The 24859-nt window shown below is 38.4% G+C and overlaps 1 protein-coding gene, 1 long non-coding RNA gene and 1 pseudogene across 5 annotated transcripts in view; 2 read left to right on the top strand and 1 right to left on the bottom strand.

Moving 5' to 3' along the window:
* Positions 1-24859, bottom strand: part of TTC17 (tetratricopeptide repeat domain 17) — a 117632-nt gene that overhangs the window by 92009 nt on the left and 764 nt on the right. For all 3 annotated transcript variants that reach the window (XM_082684023.1, XM_082684024.1, XM_082684025.1), the window contains exon 2: positions 4513-4602. In XM_082684023.1, the coding sequence (XP_082540149.1) occupies positions 4513-4602 (90 nt within the window). The remainder of the gene's footprint in view (positions 1-4512; positions 4603-24859) is intronic.
* LOC309841175 lies at positions 101-21458 on the top strand. The gene is made up of 4 exons (XR_014299005.1): positions 101-156; positions 1839-1906; positions 14186-14286; positions 21371-21458. It is a non-coding gene; the product is annotated as an uncharacterized lncRNA (long non-coding RNA).
* On the top strand, positions 16102-16659 carry LOC309841160 (large ribosomal subunit protein uL22 pseudogene; annotated as a pseudogene). Its single transcript has one exon. The product of its transcript is annotated as a large ribosomal subunit protein uL22 pseudogene (transcript).

Genomic DNA, 24859 nt, shown 5'->3' with positions numbered 1-24859 from the left:
CTTCTTGGGGTAATATGAGATAATAAAATGCCTACATGATAAGATGAAATAAGGTGAATGACACAGGCATTGTGACACAGTGTTAGACTATTATTGACCTTCTGAGGATAGGTCAGAAGGAGGATCATCTGCTTCTGGACCAAGGCTGACCCATGGGTAACTGAAACCACAGAACACAAAACTGTGGATAAGGGGGAATTAATTTGCTGATACAAATAAGCTTCTCTAAACAGGTGTCCGTATACAGAAAGTAATATTATATGACATTTATAATAATGGCAGTTGAATACCTTCATAATAGGATCTCTGACTACCTATAAAGCTGCATCTATCAATTTAACTTCCCTGGAACAAAATGGCTTAGAAATTAAAACTACTTTGAATTGTCCATACATCGTATTTCAGTCCTTCAAGACATCCAGCATGTTGATAATGTGGAATTTTTCCCCTAATAATTTCCCCTAATGCCCTGTACTCCAGGTAAATTCCTGCTACTCACATTTTTTTTCAAATATACAGAATTATTACATAAAAACCTATGTTTCCACCACCCACATCTACCATATGATAACATTTGCCATACTCATTTCAGATTTTTTAAAAAAGAAAAATAAGGTAGTTTAAACCATTCTTTACTGCCTTCAAAATCCCTCTCTCCCTTCCCAAAGTTACCACTATGCTGAATTTGTTTGATGTATCATTTCTGTATCTTTAGAAAATATTACTATATTACACTTATTCTCTTAAAATATTATGCATATATCTCCATATATATGTCCCAAATCAACATCTAGCATTGATTTCCACCTTTAAAACCTTTATGTTAACAGGATCATCCCATATCATTCTACAACTTCTCTTTTAACTTTACGTTTTTAGGATTTATCTACAGTGATCAGTATAGCTCTAAATTTTTCATTTTAACAAACGTATAAAAATGTTTTTATCCACTTTTCTGTAAACCTTTAGGTTGCTTCTTTCTTTATCTTTTTGCTACTGAAATGCTGTGATATTCTTATAAAAGCCTCCTGGTGCACATGTATAAAAGAACCAGAAGGGGTAAAAATATGGGACGCAGAGGTCATATGGGATCCACGTTTCTGATTTAGATACTATCTGACTTTCAAAGTTGGTATAACCACTAGAATTCTACCAACAGATAATGATAATACACATATCCCCACAAACTTACCAACATCACATTTTTAATTTATGTCAATTTGATGGGCATTAAATGTTATGATTATTGGGGCAGACTGCATTATTCTTAATGAATCTGCTGCAACTCCTTACAAAGGAGCTTACACATCACTGTTCTGCTGAACTCAGATGTGGCCAGTATGACTCACCTTGACACATATAACATGAGATGTACAATGGAATCCTCTGAAGAGAAACATGTTTAGAACCAGTGTATGCTTTACTATGTTCTTTTTTTTTAAAAAAGATTGATTGATTTATTTGACAGAGAGAGAGAGAGAGCGAGCACAAGTAGGGTAGGCAGAGAGGCAGGGAGAAAGAGAGAGGAATCAGGCTCCCTGCCAAGCAGAGAGCCCGATGTAGGGCTCGATCCCAGGACCCTGAGATCATGACCTGAGCCAAAGGCAGAGGCTTAACCCACTGAGCCACCTACACGCCCCTACTATGTTCTTTCTTTTCCTTCCAGTACTGAGAATGGCAGTATGCCAGACAGCGGCTGTGCTGTCAGCCTGGGTTCTGGCATTTGGACGAGAGTGACATTTAATATGACCTCATTGTTTTAACCCATGAAGATTATTGGGATGTTACTAAATGATCTGTTTCTACTTACTCATTCCCTCCCGACTCTTTCCCTGTAGGTAGGCTGTACTATACATTGCCCTATGACTGCAGGCTTGTCCATGTGACTTGATCTGGATGATGGAATGTGAGTAGAAATGACGTCACTTCTAAGTAGAAACTTTAAACAGGCTCGTATGTTTGGTTACTCTTCCTTGAACCTCTAGCTTCCTCCATGAAATAGTACTGAGATTTTTGGGACTATCTGTTGCCAATGCAAAAGTTGTCATATACTGCAAAATGGAGCCTATCTTAACTAATGCAAACATTAATGTGATTGAACATATTTTCATATGTTCGTATTTTATAACTTGACTTCCCAAATCTGCCTATGTTTCTCCAGTTTTTTAAAATTGATTTGCAGAAATATAGAAGAGTGATTTTGTAAACTCAGTCTTTATCAGTCATATGTACTTCAAGTATCTTCTCCCAGCTTATAGCTTATGTTTTAATTTTGTTCATGGTGTCACTTACTAAAGAGAAGCTTTTATTCTTAAGATAGTCAAAACTAGCAGTTGTTTTCTTAATTGTGGTTTCTATGTCATTTAAGGAATCCTTCCTATCCTAATGTCATAAATAAAATATATACTGATGAAAAATCCAACAAAGTAAAAAGGTAAGGCAAGCACTAGAATAACAGAAATGTAATCTATAGTTTTAATCCTTGTAATTTATTTGTTAAACATGTTGGGTCATTTGTTCTGCAGAGTCTGCCACTCTACAGGATTTTGCTGACTGCATCTCCCTGGTTCATTTAACATGTCCCTTTCTTTGTCCTCTGTATTTCCTGAACATTGACAGCAGGATCCAGGGGTTCTTAACTCTTTCGCGTCACAGACTTCTTTGGTAGTTTGATGAAAGCTGTAGATCCCTTTCTCAGAGTCATCTTTTAAATACATAAAATAAAATAAAATACATAGAATGAGAAAGGAAACCAGTTATACTGAAAATGACACTGGAAAATAAGGTAGTGGATTAGATTCACATTTCTTTTGGCAAAACTACTTGTTAGGTAGCAATACTCTTTTTTTTTTTTTTAATCTTTCAAAGATTTTATTGCAGCAGAGTGGGACAATATGGAAGATCTCAGGCAGGTCTCTAGAGCCCCAAATTTATGCAATGTATTTCCATAGGTAGCAATACTCTTTAAGATATTAGTATGGGGCGCCTGGGTGGCTCAGTGGGTTAAGCTGCTGCCTTTGGCTCAGGTCATGATCTCAGGGTCCTGGGATCGAGTCCCGCATCGGGCTCTCTGCTCAGCAGGGAGCCTGCTTCCTTCTCTCTCTCTCTCTGCCTGCCTCTCAGTGTACTTGTAATTTCTCTCTGTCAAATAAATAAATAAATAATCTTAAAAAAAAAAGATATTAGTATGTTTGCCCATAAATTTTCCAACAGGATTTTAATTTATTCAGTTAGTTCTACCTTCTCTTAAACATGACAGAAGAGTCTAACAGGCTTTAACTAATCACTGAACAGGCTTCAACCCAACTATGTATTATTTTTACCAAGCTTTACCTTTCAAAGGGCAAAAAAATAAACAATTAAATAAGTATAGCAACTTCTTCATCAGTATTTGTACTCATCATTATACATCCTTTGCATATCTACTAGATTTATTTTTCTTCCTGTAGAAGTATGTCTTTGACTTTTTTTAAAAAGCGAGTCTGCAGTAAGTAAACTCTGTCAGAAAACATCTTTGCTTTGCCCTCACTCTTGATTGATGGCTTAAAAGAACATAAAATTCTAGTTTGAATGATTTTCCCTTAGCACTGTAAGGCTATTCCTCCACTGTCTTCTGGCACTTTAAAAATTCCATCTCTCTGTCACTACTTTGTAGATAAATGGTATTATTTAGTTTCATGGCTTTAAGTATGTATTTTAATGACAACAAATTTATATCTCTAGCCTGTACCTTTACCCCACAGTCCCTATTACCTTAATCAAAAACGGGTGGAGTCAACATTTTTCATTTTCATTGACATGGTAAACACCATTTCCCCCCTTCATATAGTATCATTTACTGCCTCTTAACAAGAGAACGGCAATAAACATATACAATGTGTATATGCATCTGAAAATAAAAACCACTTTCTGCACCACTGCATTTTTGGAACACTGTTTTTAATAAAAACAGATAACACTTCCACGCACAACGCTGTATAAATATACCTATTGCCTTATTCCTACTTTTTCAAATAACAAATATTGTTTGTTAAAAAGCAAAATCAGTTTATGGAAATCAATGATAGAAACAAAAAGGTCAGACTTTATTAGTACTAATAGATTTCAAAGTTTTCAAAGTGCAAGGTGATTAATACTTTCAACTCATCATAAAAACACACAATAACAAGACTCTACTTGGGAATTAATAAAAAAATACATTTTTATAAGTAATGAAATCATTCTTTTTGTATTTTACCCAAACTCTCCTTTCAAGTGTATGCACAGAGATCATTTCTTTTCATACTTGACAGAAAAACTTACAGATGGAATCCCTGGTCAATGATATATTAGTCAAGAATCGGGCAAAACTTGGGTTAATCTGTTTCTCTACTATCACTCAAATGTCGTTCTAATTAGATGTTACTTTAAAAAATGTGATTAAAAGTATATATGAAACTGAGAAGAACTGGGCTTAAGAAATAATACACTTTCAACAAGTTTCAAATGCATATCACATTTCCACTGCCTCACCTCCAATTCTTTGAGGTAGTTAACTGTTGTTTCTTGTCTCATTAAAATGACTAAGTCATGGGGATGCTTCAAGTTCATTGGTGAATCCACCTGTAAGCAAGCAAGCAATAAACAAAGCTCAGACTTCATCAACATTTGTTTGAATTCATAAAGTTTCCCTTAATATGCTTTAAATTACTGTGCAACCACCATTACAACCAGAATTAAGTGCTCAGTAAAACTCAAGGTGTATTTCAAAAGTGATCGCACATAAATTTCAGCAAAGAGATTTACATGTTCAATAGCTGCCCCCTGAATCCGAACATTAAAGAGTAAGCTTTTGAGGTGAATAGTCTAACTTGGGTCAGTCACATAAGGAATATTCAAGAGGAGAGGTATTTGGCAACAAATAAAAAAGTAAATTCCTTAAAAAGGTAATTTATACCTGTAATAATAAAAAAGGAATTGTCTTGACAGAACATTTCATATCTGAACAGGTATGGAGTGATAAAAGGAAAATTCTAAAAGCACCTATTTTTGAAGGCTATTTGTAGAAGCCATAAATCAAAGTCAATATAAAATAATCTTGAGATTTATTATTTACAGCTCGTTTTCTCTGGATCATAAATAGGTAACTATGTTGTTGAAGATGTAGTAAAAATGAACCCTCATATGCTAGTAGCAGGCTTATAAATTTGTTCTTGTTGTCTGGAGGGTCATTTGACAACATGTATCAAAATGTTAAAAGTGCATCCCTTCTGATCTGGCAATATTAACTCTAGGAAACTATTCTTAAACAGGCAAAAATAAACACAAGGATGCTTACTACAACACTTTAAACTGCAAAAAAATTAGACACAACCTAAGTCCATCAATAAGGGAATAGGGATGCTAGGGTGGCTCAGTTGGTTAAGTGTATGACTCCTATTCTCAGTTCAGAGTCACAATATCAGGGTCATGAGTTCAAGATCTGCATTGGGCTCTACACGGGGCACGGAACCTACTTAAAAACAAAAAAATAAGGGAATAGGGAAATCCACTGTCTAAAATGGGATACAGAAGACTAGACCTACTGTCATGGGAGGATATTCACAACTCATAATTTAACTAAAAGAATAATAAGCATACTATGATATTTTTGAGAAATTACATATATATACTTAAAGATGTATACATGTCTCTATATGTACAAAACTAAGTAACTTTGCAGTGGCTCCTTTAGGGAAGTGGGATCAAGAAAAGAGGCACACTCATGTCTATATACTTGTGTTATTTTTAAACTTATATAATGAAGACATAATACATTTATAATAATTAAAAAAAAAACACATGTGCACACACACACACACATGATGTTTGAATACCAGAAAAATCTGACAGTGGCCTTGGTACCCAAGGGATGAGCTAAAGTTCGAGCTACCCCATGATGCTAAATTGGAGCTGTCAAATTATATATCAGTCCTTCAGGAAGCTCAACTTTGAGGAAAAAGTATCTTTTTGTAACTTCTAAGAAACTGGTATCAACTCAACTAATCGAATTTAGAGGTAGCTTTAAAAAAAAAAAAGATTTTATTTATTTGAGAGCAAGAGCACGTACAGGTGAGCGAGTTGGCGGGGGGGGGGGTGGGGGGCGGGGGGGGAGGGGCAGAGGGAGAGAGAGAATCTCCAGCAGATTCTGTGCTAATCACAGAGCCTGACCCAGGGCTCAATCTCAGAAGCCTGAGATCATGACCTGGCTAAACGGACTGAGCCACACAGGTGACCCTACAGCTAGCTTTTTAAGTGCAGAAGATAGGCTTGCATAGATGTTGGTGATACAAGAGTCTATTAAAAAAAAAAGATTTTAAAAAGTGGGAATAATAACAACATGAAATAAAGTTGAATGACTGCTTTAATAATATGCATTATATTGCACAATGTTAGGTGACTACAGATAAAATTCATCTGCCTTTGCTTATCCTACCATCTCAGAGACACCAGAGGAAAAAGAGATGCTAGTCCAGAGTAATTTCCATACTTCCATCGTAATGATCTAGACTACATAAATATTATTGTATCATTGTGATAATTATCATAGCCCATGGTCTTGCATTTAAGATGAGATCCCTTCATTGCTCCCCCTGGCCTTTCCACTATATTGGAATCTATACCAAAATTGGACTCTGAATTTAAAAGGCACTAAAAATACAATATAGCAAGGCCTATAACACTTGACAACCTGAGCTGTAAATCTCGTCTATCAAAAAATCAAAGCTAGCAAAAGCCTACAAGCAAAATGCTATGTTTATCTCAATACAGAACAGAGAATTTCACTTGTCTTTTCATAGTACTTGAACATATGCCCAACAGTCAAATGCACGTAGGGAGGGAAAGCTACTATAATGAATTGAATCTGAACAGATTCAACTCCAAAGCCCACTGATCTTTTTTTTACAGTGTAATAAATTACAGCACACCACAGTATTTTTTTTCCATAATTTTTATAGAAGAAAATGTAAAAGCTACAGCCAGTGGTCAGGGTGCTGAAGAATTTTTCATAAGAAGGCCAAAGAAAGTCTGCTTACTTTGCTACTCTGTCCAGAACTTCAAGAGGTAGCTATTTAGTACATGACTCCATAAGGATTTTTAAATGAGGATTTTATAAAAAAATAACATAGGAGGTGGGGAAGGAATGTTGGAGTATGACATCCCAATTCCAAAATATCTAAGCAATCCATTTACCTGATATTTGGAGAATTGCAAGAGGAATTAAACAATGCGATAAATGAAGATTTACACTGAAGAAATACTGAAAGCACATTCTTAGTTTTAGATTAAAAGGATACTAGCTTTATAAAAAATAAAAAATTAAAAACAAACAAACAAACAAAAACAAAAACAAACAAACAAAAAAGGATACTAGCTAATCAGGGCTTTACCATATTTGAATAGCATGGGATTGAACAACATTCAGTTGTGAGGAAGTACTTTTCATTCCCTTAAAGCTTTATGTTCAACAAATATACAAGAGCTAGAAGAGGTATAAAGATAAAATTATTAGCCGAAGGAACGAAGTGAGCTCACTGACAGCTGTGCTTCTCTTTTTGACATGGCAGCAAATAGCATGGATCTATGCCAGATAACGGTTGGTTGCAGATTTATAGCCTGACATATATATTTGAGGTAACCTCAAGTTCTTAAAATTTAAGACTTTATAATTATCTTTGGCAAATGCCAATGGACTTGAATTTCTCTCCTTTTGAATTCCTCCCCTCCTTAAGTTACAAAAGAGAGTAATGCCTGTAAAGACTACAACATCCATTCAATCAATAAAGGTTTATTAAGCCTCTACAAACCAGGCCCACTATGTCAATATTTGAAGCCTATGTACTCCAATTTTATATACAACGTGAAAGCCTTCAAAATCTTTAGCATTTAGAAGAGGCTGCTATCAGCCCAGGAACAAAAAGTGACAGGAATTAGAGAGGTAGGTTTAAAAGGACATGATGCATACATAAGACCTCAAAATACCTTAGGGCTTTTTCACAAGGGACAAGCACCCCTACAAACTTGTGTCACTTCACAGCATAATAAATGATGCTTGTAATGACCTGAATCATAAAATAAAAGGAATAATTTTCAATTTGTCCTACTTAAGATGGTGAAAAAATATAAAATATATTTTAAAGATTTTTATTTATTTATTTGATATAGAGAGAGACAGCAAGAGAGGGATCACAAGCAGGGGAAGAGGGAGAAACAGGCTTTCCAGTAGAGCAGGGAGCCCGATGTGGGGCTCGATCCTGGGACCATGACACCTGAGATCCTGGGACCACGACCTGAGCTGAAGGCAGACGCTTAACACTGAGCCACCCAGGCGCCCCAAAAATATGAAATATATTTTAAAGCAAAGCTTATACTACAGGGAAAAACTGACCAAATATTTGGAAATTAGCTATATTATATGTATTGTATAGAATGATTCCTTCTCTAAGAGTTCTCAATTCAATTTCATTCTCCTTTGAATACATTATTTAAGTACATGTGTCCAATTATATATAACAGCGGTAAATATTTTACTCATATCAAGTTCGTTTTCATATATTTCAAAATTTGCTGCTGTCTCTATCGTTAATACCTACATTTCTCTTCTGGAGCCCTACTTCTGTGAATTCAGCAACTTCACATGGTAACAGAGGGAAATGTCACTGTATAAGGATAATTACTTCACTGCCAAATCAAATAAAGGGTGAACAATTTAAACTTAAAATAACCAGTCTATGTATTTAAACATTTTTGAGTTCTACAAGAGCATGAGTGAGTCTATCACTTTCCAATGGTCCTTTATGACAGGAAATTGACCATTTCCATTATAATATTAACTCCAGCTCTCATGTGCAACTTAATTCTTCACATATGCTAAATATTCTTACCTCTTACTTCTTGATGGTATTCAAATGAGTACGTGAGAGTAGCATTACTGTAGTCTTGTATCATGCTGTACACATTTTTTAAAAAACTCCCCTTAATTAGAAACTAGAAATGAAATATTTTAAATCTTTTATTCAGAATTTTAGATTTATTGAGATAGTATGATGAAAAACATAAAATCTTCATTGCTTTGAAGATTCTACCTCTACCTTAAGTGATCCCACTTAGTGGGTATTTATAGTGTTTGCTTTCTAGTATCTGCAGTTCCCTTCTTGTGGCAAAAACACCTGCTTTGCTTGGCTGGAAGCATCCTTCCCCACATGGGAAGCCCAAATCAGTGGATTCCTTCCCCTTGGTCATGGTGATGATCTCTGAGAAAGGACATCACCCAAGTAGTCAGTTGGTACTAAAGAGACTGTAATCTAGAACTTTTGTTTGAGTTATGGGGACTAGTCATCTTGTAGTCACAGGCGCCTAAGAATGGGGTTAAAGAAACAGAAATGAAGACAGAGAACAAACCTATCATGGTTATACTGTTTTAGTCCTGGATCAAACTGCAGTACTTAGAATTTGTTCAAAGATTCCAATAAAAATTTTCAATACAGAAGTCTTGCTGCTCTTTCTAAACATGTGCTGACTTTTCTTAGGCCCTCGTCTAGGGTATCCTTTTACTCTTGTGGCTCTTTTCAGACTTCCTGTCCCTTTGCACATGCTAAGTCTCCTACTTGGAACATACTTCTATCCTTATGCTTTTGGTGAAGGCCAAATGACTGGGCTCAAATGACATTTCTTTTGTGAACCCATCCTTCTCTCGAGCTCCCATGGTACTCTTTACATGCTGCTTTTTTTTTTTTTTTAAAGATTTTATTTATTTATTTGATATATAGAGAGAGATCACAAGTAGGCAGGGGGGGGGGGAAGCAGGCTCCCCACCGAGCAGAGAGCCCAATGCAGGCTCTGATCCCAGGACCTTGAGATCATGACCTGAGCCGAAGGCAGGGGCTTAACCCACTGAGCCATCCAGACGTACCTACATGCTGCTCTAATAGTGTTTATTACATTGTTTAATTATTATATATCTGTCTCTCCAAAAAAAAATTTTTTTTAATTCCCCTTTCTACTTTCAGTACTTCATAGGCTTTCAGGTATATGTCAGACACCTAATACACTGTTCATTACTTGATGAAGTTATCTGATGTCCCTTCTGTTAGAGAATCCATCTCTGTCAGCATTATTATTCAGTGATGACTGACCATCTGTAAAGGAGGTAAAGTGGTTAGGCCTCCAGGAATCATGACAAAATAAGTCCCTGCCAGGCCTATGACTAGCTGTATGACCTAAAGCAAATCACCTTCCCTGCACGGGCTTCCATTTCCTCATCTATAAACTTGGGGGGACCCAGCACAATGACTTCCGAAGTTCCTTAGACTCTTCATATCTTACCCTCATAAAACACTTAACACTACCATAAATGTATCACATTTTTACAAGCCTCATGCACCGCTGAAGTAATCCAGTGTTCAAATGAATGAAACGATCATTCTTCCAATTAGCCTGGATAAATTTGTACTCACTCTAGGTGGGGACTCTCCAAAGCTGCAGCTAAAAGCTTCTTTTCAAACTGTCAATTTGTCAAATTAAACTAAGGTTCCAATTAGCAGTGGCTATTTATTTCTGAGCAATTAGGCAGCTCATGGTATCATGGGCAAAATTAGTCTCCCAGTCCTTATGCCACTTAATTCTAACAAAGTTCAATTAAAAAAAAAAATCTCTTCTGATCATAGGTAAATATGTGTTACTGTAAAAACAAACACATTATGGATAATATAAAGAAGAAAATTAAAATTACTTAAAAGGTCACCTTTCAAGATACATGCTGTCAGGTAACTATGTTAGGATCACTTTTCAGGCTTGTGCGCCTGTGTCTGCACGCATGTGCTTGTGTGTGCACACACACATATGGCTATGTAGATGAATATTTTTATAAAAACAAGTTCATATTTACTATATTGTATCCTTCCCTTCTTCACTCTTTCCTAAAGTTTATCAGATTTCTTCCTCAGGAATATAGATCTACATCATCCTATTTAGTTAATATTATATTAATTTATCCAGCTTCCTACTAATTAAAATTTGAGTTATTCTCCCTTTTTAACAATATTGAGATGAGTACTTATCAATTTTTTTGATTGCTGCCTAATTATTTTCTTCCTAAAAATAGAATTGCTAGGTTAAAAGGACTGCACTTTTAAATTTCTATTTTTTGCCAGCTTTTCTCCAGAATACCTGAATCAACTTAAATTGCTAACAACAGTCACTGAGGTTCTACACACTCTGAAGAACACAGGGAAAGGGTGAATACATTTTAATCTCTTTGGTGGCCACACGTATTTCTTCTTTTGTGTACTTACAAAAAAAAAAAAAAAAAGCTTCCTCATTGCCTCACTTTAAATCCATCTGATAGTTTACATCACAATTTTACAACTGCGGTTTTCTAGATGGTGGGACTCTAGATGATTATCTTCTTGTTTCTGACTTTTTCTAAAACGAACACCTATTTCTTCCTTTTTTAACTGATATCTACGCATCTTGTTAAAATGAAATTTTAGAGTGCTATGCAACATGTATTTTAAAGAGAAAACAGCTGTAGTGACACATAAGCTTAGTTCTGAGGAACAGTCTTGTAGCTTTTCCTTTTACATTCATAGAGAAAAAGTTTCTCTTGCATACGTGGGGCCAACCAAAACACTTCAAAAAGTTAACATCTTTTGTATTTCCTTGTTCCTTACATTACTCTCCTCAGACTTTTATCCTTATTTCAAATCTAGTTCACTACCATTTTCAAATGACTGCCCGGAAGAACCCTCACCTTTATGACCCCTGTCAGGTGACTACAGGGGCAAGCAAGATGAGTTTAGAGGGATGGAATGAGGGAGAAAAAAGTCTGTTGCCTGACTTGTCAGGCAATTTTTTTCTTCAGGATCCAAGTCTAACCATCACAGACCTGCAACCCTCCTCCAGGTTTAGAGAAGCACAAGCTCACAAACACAATACCAGTCTAGCCTCGCCTCTGGAGAGGGACTTACATGGGTTCCTGGCTATGATTTTCAAAACTTTAATACAGGAGCAGATATTTTACTAGGTATACTATCAGATCAATAAAACACTATCATTATGAACTGTCAGGATTGGGAAATATTTTTGTTAAAGATGACTTTTTTTTCCGCCATTACGTACTTGTACAATATGGAATTTTAATAAATAAAATTTAGAACACGCCTCAATTTTGCATCAGAAATCAGGTTATCGAAACTAATGTAAACTTTAAAGAAACAAAAATACTGAATCTTGACCAGCACATGAATTTTTACAGCCTTATATCTCTACTTTCTGAAGTTTTACCCTCAGATTTTACCTTCTCATTTTCACAGTTCTTGGAAGACAAAGTCATAAATGCTTAAGTGCACTTAAAACAGCCTAGGTACTTGAAGTATATTATATAGCTATAATCTAGATTGGACCATGTACAGTGTTGCAGCCAATTTTTTAAACACTATTTATTTATTTAGAGGGAAGGAGGGAGAGAGAGAGAGAGAGCAAGCGAATGAGCACAAGTGGGAGAGAGAAGAGAGGGAATCTCAACCAGATTCCACACTGAGCATGGAGCCTAACATGAGGCTCAATCTCACCACCCTGAGATCATTACCTGAGCCAAAATCAAGGACACTAAACCAACTGACCCACCCAGGCGTCCCTGTTGCAGCCAATTTTATGAGAACATTCATATCACACAATCCCCATGTCCTAACAGAAAGCAAGTTAATAACCATTTCAACATGAACAACAAATGATCAATTTCTTTTAAAAAGTGCTATCAGGGGGCGCCTGGGTGGCTCATTGGATTGAGCCGCTGCCTTCGGCTCGGGTCATGGTCTCAGGGTCCTGGGAGCCTGCTTCCCGCTCTCTCTCTCTGCCTGCCTCTCTGTCTACTGTGATCTCTCTCTGTCAAATAAATAAATAAACAAACTCAGAAGGAGTCTTAAAAAAAAAAAGTGCTATCAGTCTACATGTTTCGATTTGTGTCACCAGGAAACATACAAATAACAAAATGAAGCAAGTAGACAATTCACAACTTTACAAGGAAAGAAAATGAAATGCTGGATCAGGACTCAAGAGTCACAGATACTTCTCATTTGTGTATTTATGATATTCTTGTAAACGTATACAGAAAAATGTCACTGCAGTTAGAGCTGTCACTGCAGTTATATTGAACTCAGAAGTGACTCTCATTTAAGCAGCCAAAGCTTATCAAACACAGAATAAGGGCCCACCAAAGAGGTCCCTGTCCTAATCCCAGAACCTGGGGCTAGTTAGGATGCATGGCAGAAGTTCAAGTAGCAGATAGAGTTAAGGTTGCTATTCAGATTACTTTAATTAAGACAGAGAGTATAACCTGATTATTCAGGTGGGCACAATGTAATCACCAGGGTCCTTGAAGGTGAAAGAGAGATGTGGATAAGGAAGAAAGGTCAAAGAAGGGGGCCAAGAGCCAAGGAATGTGGGTGGTTTCTGGAAACTAGAAAAGGTAAGGAAATGGACACTCCCCTAGAACCTCCTGAAAGACATGCAGCATACTGTCCCCTTGATTTTATTTTATATATTTTTGTTTGTTTTGTTTTTTTAAATATTTTATTTATTTGACAGAAGGAGATCACAAGTAGGCAGACAAGCGGGCAGAGAGAGAAGTGGAACAGGCTCCCGGCTGAGCAGAGACCCTCCCCCCCCCCCCCACGAGGGGCCTGATCCCAGGAGCCTGAGATCATGATCTGAGCCGAAAGCAGAGGCTCCAACCCACTGAGCCACCCAGATACCCCTGTCCCCTTGATTTTAGCCCAAAGAAACATGGGTTGGACTTCTAACCTACAGAACTGTAAGATGATAGATTTGTGTTGTTTTAAGCCACTAACTCTGTGGTAATTTTTAACAGCAGCAAATAGAAAATTAATACAAGCACCCACTAAATTCTGGCTTAATGCCAATCTTCATATGATAAATAAAACATGTGTGAGCTTGCAAATTCTTAGATGGATACTATGGATTGAACTGTGTCTCCTCAAAATCATATGTTGAAGCTGTAACCTCCAATGTGACAGTAATTGGAGACTGGACCTTTTGAAGGTAATTTGGTTTAGATGAGGTCATGAGGTTAGGCCTTATGACAAGATTGGTGCCCTTATAAGAGGAGACATTAAAGCTAGCCTTCTCTTTCTCTCTGCCATATGAGAACACAGCAAGAATGCAGCTGGTCTGCAAGTCAGAAAGAGAAGTCTCACCAGAACCTGATCACTCTGGCACTCTGATCTTGGATTTCTGGACTCCAAAACTGTAAGAAAATAAACTTCTGTTGCTTAAGTCTCTCAAACTAAGATTTCTTAATCAAATATTGGAAAAGGGACACTAAAATGAGTGCCAGAAATTGAACCTTAATTTTATCATTACCCAGGTGACGGCAAACTCAAAAGTCAGGAAATCATTTTGCTATTCATGCTAGAAATCATTGCTGTAAGACACTACTGAATAAAGGTCAACTTGATTACTCATCAAACAGTAGTATTAACATGGAGAGGTCAGCTTGACTAATTTCTTTTACTGCAATCCCAACAAGTGGGAAGTAAGTATTAATGACAAAGGTTCAATTTTCTATGAAGATAACCAAACCAAACTGAGGGTTCCTTTTGGTTCATACTTCCACAGATGGGCACACGCTGTTTCACTAGGGCAATGCATGGGATAAGGGGTCTTTCACTAGAATCAGATTACATAAACAAAGATCTGACATAGCCCAAACACTGTTGGGCATTTTCAAACACTCCTGATGCAGTCCTTTAAAAGGAGGATTTGGCGATATCTAAGAAAATTAAATATGCATTCCTCAAATCAGGAAATTCCATCTCAAAGGATTCATCTTACAAATACGCTCACAGAAGGACACAGAGACCTATGAATGAGCACGTTCACTCACGGCAATATTGTTTGATGGGAAAAGCCTGGAAACCATCTAAATGGCTATCATTAGGGAACTGGTTAAATAAATTACAGAACAGCCATACAACCAAATGCTATGCATTTTTAAGGGTAAAGAGAGTAGCTTTTCATTTCTGATAGACGTTTACCTCTTATTAAGTAAATAAAAACTAGTCATGAGACAAAATGTTCCCAGTTGTGGTTTTTAAAAAATCTGTATGAGGGGCCGCCTGGATGGCTAAATTGGTTAAGCGATTGCCTTCGGCTCAGGTCATGATCATGGGGTTCTGGGACAGAGCCCTGCACTGGGTTCCCTGCTTGGCAGGGAGCCTGCTTCTCCCTCACCCTCTGCAGCTTCCACTGCTTGTGTACACACTCTCTCAAATAAGTAAAATCTTAAAAAAAAAAAAAATTTTTTTTTTTTAAATCTACATGAGGATTTGCAAATGCATGGGAACTTCTTTGGAAGAATACACAAATAATTATGTGATTACTTCCAGGAAGAAGGACTGTGAGGTGAGTGGTTATGAAACTTTCACTTTTCATTTTACATCATCAGTAGCTTGGAAAAAATGTTTTGAACTATGATCACATATTTTAGTTTTAAATTTAACTATAAAATTAAAAAATACATCAGTGTCTTATAGATAAAGCTATAGAAATATTTTTCTTTATACTAGTTTTAGCAGTACAGAGAACAGAGCTTAGAATGGGATCTGAACTTAAGTTTACACATTGCCATTTCCTACCTCATGGCCTTGGGCAAGGAGTTTAACCAGACTTAGCCTAAATTTCTGTATTTAATAGAGAGGTCAATATCCACATCATACTGAGTCTATAGGACAATGAGATATGAATATGAAAACACTTAGTAAAGTGTTCAGTGAAATAGACATAAAATTTTATTCCTATAAAAGTTACCTGTTCTCTTCCCCTAAGCGGCCTGAGGTGGCCTCTGATAATGGTTCGCTATTTACTTGACCCAGAAAACCCTACAAAATCATGCAAATCAAGAGGTTCAAATCTTCATGTTCACTTTTTTTTTTTTAAGATTATTTATTTATTTGACCGAGAGAGGCACAGCAAGAGAGGGAACATAAGCAGGGGGATTGGAGAGAGAAGCGGGCTTCCCGCTGAGTGGCGAGCCCAACATGGGGCTTGATCCCAGAAGCCTGGGATAATGACCCGAGCCGAAGGCAGCTCCTTAACTGACTGAGCCACCCAGGCGCCCCCATGTTCACTTTTAAGAACACACATAAAACTGTCCAGGCCATCAAGGGTATGCATATCCGAAAAGCCACCAAGTATCTGTAAGAGGTCACTTCGCAGAAACAATGTGTGCCATTCTGTGCTACAATGGTGGAGATGGTAGGTGTGCCCAGGCCAAACACTGGGGCTGCACACAGGGTCAGTGGCTCAAGAAGAGTGCTGAATTGTTACTGCACATGCTTAAAAATGCAGAGAGTAATGCTAAACCTCAGGGTTTAGATGTAGATCCTCTGGTCACTGAGAAAATCCAAGTGAACAAAGGCCCCAAGATGCAGCGTAGAACTAGTACAGGGCTCATGGTTGAATTAACCCACACATGAGCTCTCTCCGCCACACCGAGATGATCCTCACTGCAAAAGAGCAAATTGTTCCTAAGACAGAAGAGGAGGTGGCACAGAAGAAAAAAATATCCCAGAAGAAACTGAAGAAATAAAAACTTATGGCCTGGGAGGAAATTCTGCATAGAAAAAATGCAAATAAAAATAAAAACAGGAAAAAAGTTTACTTTACCCTAAATTAGGGCAGCTTCCATGTGTGACTGTATAAAATGCAAACTCTGTGAAGGCAGGGACTGTATCTCCCTCACAGCTGTATTCCACCCACCCAACACAGAAAGCATTCCAGTATGTGTTTAATGAGCTAGCTAAGCCTGCCAAATATAACCACGCGCAAGAAGCTCTCAGCAAATGCTTCCCCAAATAAAAACGCTCCTGCCTCCATTGGACCACATTTGGCAAGTATCATTCTCTTGAGTTTTACTAAAGATGACTACCCATCTCAACTCCCTACCAAGCAATTAGACTTAAGGTAGAAAGGGCTGCTGGGTGGAGGGGGAAGATGTGTGTGTGTGTGTGTGCGCGCGCGTGTATGGGGGGGGGGGGAGCGCATGCACTCTCTCTTGCCGGTCCCCTGATTTTAACGTAAAAGTGCCTCACTGGTAAGTGAAGATTAAGTAAGATGTTAGTAAAAAATCCATAAATGAGTTCTTTTCAAAAGTCATACTCATTAAGTAGTTAAATAAATATGGAAAGCATAATCTAATTTGACCAGTGTAAATTTCTCATAGTAGGTATTGAAAACAAATATGTACTTTAGCTTATGTAAAACTGTCATGACAGTACAGATTTATTAAAAATTTATTTATTAAAAATGTTTCTATGTACATGTTTATATTAATGTTAAATGACTTACCTATAAAGTATTCGACAGTTTATTTATATAATATTCAATAATTTAAATAGTGCCACAATCTCCAAGTTCTTTGAGCATATCATCAAAGGTATGTATCTGGTGAGCACATCAGTATGTAAGATTCACCATGAAAAGAGGAATTCAGCAGAAGAGAATGAAAAGTCATGTCCAGGGATACTGAAGAAAGCTAGGAGTGTATATCTCAGAAGCCATGGAAGAAAATAGTTCAATAAGGTCTGAGGACAAGGGCTGGTTGGGGAGCTAAGAGGTTAAGAGAGAGAACTGAGAGCAGAGCACGGAATCTGGCAATAAGGCCAGCCCTGGGATGTCTTGACAAGAGTCGCACGGAGGATCTACGGATGAAGGACTGACTGGAGTGGCTTTAAAAAGAGATTATACAAAGAGAGGGCAGAGAGCCCATGAGCACAAACAACTCTCGTGAGGTGCCTGGCCATCAAGAGCCACCCAATAGAGCAAGCTTTGGCCACCATGGAGTCTAACTGAGATGAAGGTTAAGGGTTCACCCCGCTCTCCACACTCTGGAGTGCAAAGCTGTTCTAATTTTTGACCTGACCTGCTGGCAAGCCCTCTTAATTTCTCACTGTCAGAGCGCCTTCTGTTCATTTCCACCAATGCTGCTTCTGAACTTGCAACAACTGCGGAATCCCACAGCTGATCCTAATCCCCCCTCAACAATGCAGCTGCCATTTCTCGTCCATCTTGCTTCTGCCTTTTCTGATGGGGTTTTTTCCTTCTTGGTTTTTTTTTTCCCCCTTATCTCTTGTCTCCTTTCCATATGTTTCAATGCCGGAGCAATAAAGCAGACCTTATAGATATATCATCAGTGACAAAAGATGACTTCCTTTGCATGCACAATCTGACCACATTATCTAGTCCAAGAGCTATCCCTGAAAGTATGGCTCTTTTCACAAGCATACTGCACCTTTTATGAAGGCCTAATGGCTGACTTACGAGGAGTTACTTGAAGCTTTAAAGATCTTCCAGGAGTCTGAGGCCTCCTGTAGGCTAGCCTCCAGGATGACTATCACATTAGCGAGTACTGTACCGCTTCATTCACATAATGGTAAATCCCTGAACGGCAGGAAGTTGTTCCCACATTTCTCTGTATCATCCATTCAACAGATAACTACTGCAGCCTAAGGTATTAAGCATGAAAGATGCAGGAGGTGCAGAGAAGATGGATACGGCCTCTCCCTTCATGGAGCATGTAGTAGTCTAGTAGGGCATTTACATAAGTACATACAAACAATATGGCATGGTAAATGTCTTTTTTAAGGGAATACAGGATACCATGAAAGGGCATAGAAAAAACAGCTTATTCAAACTTGGGCATTAGAAGCGTCTCTGAAAGTGATGTTTAAGTTGTGAAGAGTAATAAGTTAGTCAGGTTGGGACATTTCAGGGGAAGAACATGTGCAAAGGCCCAGAGGCAAGTGAGAACATAGCATATCTGGGGACACGGACTATGGTGACACTAGCTAGCTATGTTAAATATAGGTAAGGTGTATATGTGTGTATTCTGAGGTGAGAGTGGGCCCTCAAGAATGAGCAAAGATAAAGCTAAAGAGAAGGAAGAGCCAGATCACAAGAACTGTTAAAGGACCATATCCTGAGATATGCACCGAACTAACTGTTCAAGGTAGTTTTCCTGGGGGAGTAAGAATGGGGAGAGTTGGGAGGACTTCGCTTTATTACTTTAAGTCCTCCCATAACATTAAGCACTTGTTTTTACAGTGCTGCACACTGCTTCTGTAATTCAAATTTGTAAAAGTAGTCTAACTGCACTGAGGAGAACAGATTGGAAGCAAGACAAGAACTGGGCAGGGAGAGCAATTAGGAAGCTGTGGCAAGAATCAGGTGGCCTGAATTAGAGTGACGGTGTGGCAATGGCAAGAAGATGTAATTAGAAAGTAAAATGGAAAGATCTTGGTAAGGAATAAGGGAAACAACTAGATTTCTGACTTGGGCAAATGGGCGGATGGGGAATGGTGGGCTCTTCCATTCAATTTGGGAAAACAGGGCATGACACAATATAGGTAGGGTAAAAACCAGTTTAGAGTTGGTCATATTAAGGTTTTAAGTATCTAGAGGGCATTCACATGGAATTAAAAGTTTACAGAAGTCCTGAATCTATAACCCTGGATAAAAAAATGTGAGTTATAGAAATGTGATTATTCTCTGCATATACATGGTAATTTAATTCTGAGAAAAGATGAGATTGCCCAGGTATGGAAACAGTAAAAGCAGAAGGCTGGAAGAGAAGCTGGAGACAGAGCAGTATATAAAACTGAATTTCTCAGAATGATCTGTGACCCATCTGTATCATAATCTCCCGAGGGGTTTGATAAAAATGTAGAATTTGGCTTTACCACTAACCTACTGAATCAGACACTCTAGTGGCCTGGGAATCTGTATTTTAAGCAAGCACCCCAGATTATTTTTGTGCATCTAGAAGATGAATGGAGGAAGAAGAGCCAGGGAAAAGAAGAAAAAGGGTGGGGGGGGAGGTTAAGAAGGACTTGTGCTCTGCTCACCCTCAAGGAAAAATGAGAATTTCATGTCACAGTAGCCACTGGAAAAGTGCATATTCATCAAAGCACAGTGGGCTGGTGAAAAATAAGCAGTCAATAAATATTTGTTCAATAAATAACTGGAAAAAGTATTTAATGTTATAATTTACCTCTGTATACTTACAAGCTCCTATTAACTACTGTAAGTATAAACAAAGTTAACACCTGGGTGATTTATGAGAAAAAACATAATAGTGAGAAGTCTGAAAAGAATGGATCGAATGATAATCGTTTTGATGCCAATGTCCATGACAAATTGCATAGGTTTAGCAACTTAGTGATTAAATCACCGTGACCTCTCAGGACCAAGTAAATCCCTCAAGTGTATAAACATAGAAACAACACTTTATGACAAAAAGAAGCTCAGTTTTGGTTTTTTTTTAAATAAACTTAAAAAAAAAAAAAGATTTTATTTATTTATTTATTTATTTGACAGACAGAGATCACAAGTAGGCAGAGAGGCAGACAGAGAGAGAAGAAGGGAAGCAGGCTCCCTGTTGAGCAGAGAGGCCGACGCGGGGCTCGATCCCGGTCCTTGGGATCACGACCCAAGCTGAAGACAGAGGCTTTAACCCACTGAGCCACCCACGGGTCCCAAGAAGCTCAGTTTTGAAAAGCGCTGAGAGAAAGCTGTCAGCTTCACAGTGTCATCTGGATGCCCTCTCCCAGATGAAGCAGTTACTTAATATCAGACCCAAATTAAACCACTCCTCCACTTATAAACTATTAAAAACCAAGAGATAACGATTTAGCCTGTGTGTCCAACTAAATCTGATAGCTCTTGCTCAAATCACAGTTGCTGAACTAACCGCCTATCAAACACTTTTATGCCAAGGCTGCTAGGCTCCAGAGCATCGGTTTTGTTAGAAACCTCATTTGTTCTAAGCAGTTAAAAGGATCTGTACTCTCAACACATTTGCTTGAGAGAAGGCAAAATGATTAAATAACCCCAAATTAATTCACACTTATTTCTGACCCTCCCCGACCCACTCCCAACTTAAAAGTCATCACAAAATATTCTGCAGAGGTAAAGCAAACTGGACAAGAGAAGACTTTTACTTCACTATTTCCATTTTCTCTTTTCCTTTTCTTTCTCTTCTTTCATTGGTAGGTACTACAAAAGAGGGGGAAAGCATTTCAATCTGAGTACAAGGTGCTTGCCTGCATGCTACCGCAGGGTTTTACTTACTGCTATCACTAACTGCCACTCACTACTTGTGTGACTTTGGGCGACTTGCTCGCCTTTGAGTTTTACTATACATACCCTTTAAGAATTGTTTCCAAATCTAAAATTCTATGGTTCTAAGATTAGAGAAGAGGGAAACAACAGTCAAGAAAATAAATATTATGTTATGACAGAGTTGATAACAATTATACTCTTTATTTACTTCAAGTTTTAGACCTCCACTTAGGAAGAGACAGACTATCCAGAGGAAATGAACCCAGGACGAGAAGTACTACTTTTGAATTCAAGAAGTCCAAGACAGGGGCGCCTGGGTGGCTCAGTTGGTTAAGCTGCTGCCTTCGCCTCGGGTCATGATCCTGGGATCGAGCCCCGCATCGGGCTCTCTGCTCATCGGGGAGCCTGCTTCCTCCTCTCCCTCTGCCTGCCTCTCTGCCTGCTTGTGATCTCTCTCTGTCAAATGGGTAAATAAAATATAAAAAAAAAAAAAAAGTCCAAGACAAACTGATAACATTTCAGGAATTCATCTGTTAGCTGCTAATTTAGAACACGGAACATTTTTTCCACAGAAATGAAGTGATACATAATGGTTAGCCTCTTAGGCTAATTCACAAAAGTTCATTCAACCTTCCACTCAAGTGACTCTCCGGACTATTTAGGTAAAAACGGAAAATAAATGTTGCCATACTGGTACTGAAGAAAAAAAGAGAAAAAGGAAACGAAAGAAACCACAAAATTGATCTTAAAGCCTGTTCTTCACAATGAAGCCAACCACCTAATCCATTGACCTGATCACACAAAGATCCTCCTAGTATCCAGATTATAATGGCTCACTACTTAGGTCCATGGACCTCAAGGATCATTGCTTTATTTAAGGCACAGGGGGCATGAGGCGATCAGAGGTATGCCAAAGCCCAAAGCTGGGAGAAAAGCATAAAGCTGAAGAGGAGCACCTTTTCTTAGTTGGGACAGGAACTTAGAGACCAGAGCATTCTCTTCACATCCCAGCTCCAGGATTCCCTGGCCAATGCTCTGGGGAGTTCAGTGGCAGCTCAGTAAAGACGGAACCTAAAAACATGCTTTCCGGCTCAGGAAGGGACTGTGGAAAGGAACAATTCCCTGAGCTGCATGGCCAGTGCTCACTGCTTGCTACTGGCAGAAGCAACCACAGCTCTGACAGTGAGGAGGCTGCCTGGAGGAATGGCCGCTTCCTGCTCTGACTGAAGCCCCATTTCAACCCCCTCAAAGATCTAGGTCTTCTGACACATTTCCATGGTCACAAGCCTGCAGTTCGTAACTTGTGGGTACCTATCTTTATCATTCGCTAAGGCCTGAAATAGAAAAACCAAGCATAAAGCCAAACCAGTTCTTCTCCTGGGAAGAACTGCTTAATGTAACTTAAAACTTTGTAGTGATGTTAACTATCCCTGTGTAAGTCTGTATTTGGGGCAATTCAGATTTTTAATTCATAAGCACTTCTCCAAGTTCACTATGGAAAACAATTATCTATTATATCTAATTTAGACAGGTTTAAATATCAGGCAAAGGTATTTGCCACTCTGATATTCTAAGATTGCCATTTCAGTTTGCCATTAGCCCTCTCCCTGATATCAGAGCACTTTAAAACTAAAATCAACCTTCTGTTCTCATTCAGATATTATTAACAAGTAGCAAGGCATACGGTATGTCGGTTATCATTTATATATATACAATATACCATATATATCTCCTATATATATATATATACACACACACAGCTTTTAATTAATTGATTCTGAACATCTGAATAGATCTGCAGTTTACCCAAATCCATATACTAAAGGGATTTTTCAGTTCTTTAACAGACATATATAAATGTGATAATCACAATCAAAATTGAGGTTTGGATCCTGCCTGAATAATCTGAACTCCTGCCTGAGTTCAAAATATTGCTGGGAAGGGCAGCGTGGGTAATGTATGCACAACTATCACAGTGGCACTCAGAAGCTGATCATGTATTCAACTCTTTATAAATCTTGCTTTTCCCTCAGATTAAATCCAACTTTCTCCTTCTTGGCCTCTTCTTGTTTTATTTTTTTGTTTTATTTATTTGAGGGAGAGAGAGAGTGAGCACACAGGCATGGGGGAGGTGGGTAGGGTGGGCAGAGGGAGAGGAACAAGTGACTTCATGCTAAGCTCAGAGATCATGACCTGAGCCAAAAACAAGAGTGGCCTGCTTAACCAACTAAGCCATCCAGGCACCCCCCTGGCTCTTGTTCCGTTGTAGACACCAACTTTATTTCTTCTGATATAAAATTCTGTGGTTCTCTGAACTTAACATTGTAAATGCTACATAGCAAAGTACTAGAAAATTCACTGAAAAAGTTAACCGTTAAAAGCTTGTAGTAAAGAAATCTTTCTTTCCTAACCTTAAGCCTAAATACTTACTGCAGGGGTGACTTGGCAGACTTCCAAAAGATTTTTCAGATTTCTCCCTTTTTGAGGCAAGTTACCAGTAACCCCTACCTTTCTCCCGGCTAAAACATAAGTATCCAGTGTGTGTGGGGGGGGGGGGGAGAATTTGATTTTGGCTTGGTTTTGTTTTTCAAACAAATCAGGTTTTGCTTTCCCACTGCAACGTTCAGCAAATAATACAATTCCACCAGCTTTCACTTTTTAGATGGGCTACTTCCTCGGCTGAGTGGCAGGACACCAAAATGGGAAGGAGAAGTCAATGTCATAGTGTATAAATAGCTGTGGCCAAAAACAATATTACAGAAGAGCCAATAGGAGAAGGGCTCCCCAAATTGCAGCAAGAGTGACTTAATTCCCTGTATCCCTTCATGAGGGCCTCAGGGAAAACTATCATCAGGAAACACAAGAAAGGGGGTGGGGGAAGCAGCCAGGACTCACAGAAGATTTCTAACCTTTTGTTAAGGAAAGAAGCAGCAGGGTTTTCTAGGGTTTCTGAAATGCCCATCTATCTCTTAAACCTCAAAGGGTATTATGGCCACGAAGAGGAAATTTCTTCTAAAGTAAGGTAGATAGAAAATGCCATTCGATAAGCCAATCTCTTTTCTCACACACAGTGAAAACCACTCAACACCAAGCCGATTTTTAAACTGTAACTCACTCATTATACTTGAGTTTGTAAAAATTCGCCATCAGGTGAACTTCATTTTATACAAAAGTAAACCTTGCATTATGTTCCTATCATCATTCATTACACACAACCCAAAGGTCCATAGTTTCACACAATAATGATTCATACATTTGAGATCAGTGAGCTGAACTGCATGGGGCATACAATTCACTACCTAAGTGTTTGCTGGACTTTTCAGGATTGCTCCCAAGGGTTGGAAGTCATTAAGTTTACCAACAGCAGAGCACACACTCGTACTGCTTCGGGATCAGCAGCATTCACAAAATGTAGGCAATCCTAAAGTTATGTAAGGAAAGCGCTCTCTCCTCCGAGCCATTAGTTCGGGCATACGAGAATCCAGGAAATCGCGTATCCTCCTTGCGGGGCCGGGTCACAGGAACTAGGTAAAGAAACAATGCAAAGTACCCTGGGAAACGAGGGCAGTTACAGCTAGAAGATGCAGGCAACGCCACCAGAGGCATCTTCAAGCGTTCCTTAAGAAGGAAAGTGTGTGTTGCCTCTGAAGAGCCCCTGTTGACCTGGGTAACGGTACAAGCTGAAATCACCAAACCCCGATAC

The sequence above is a fragment of the Mustela nivalis genome (genome assembly GCF_964662115.1).
Source record: "Mustela nivalis genome assembly, chromosome: 9".
Taxonomy (NCBI): Eukaryota; Metazoa; Chordata; class Mammalia; order Carnivora; family Mustelidae; genus Mustela; species Mustela nivalis.
This window is presented reverse-complemented; position numbering and strand designations above follow the sequence as displayed.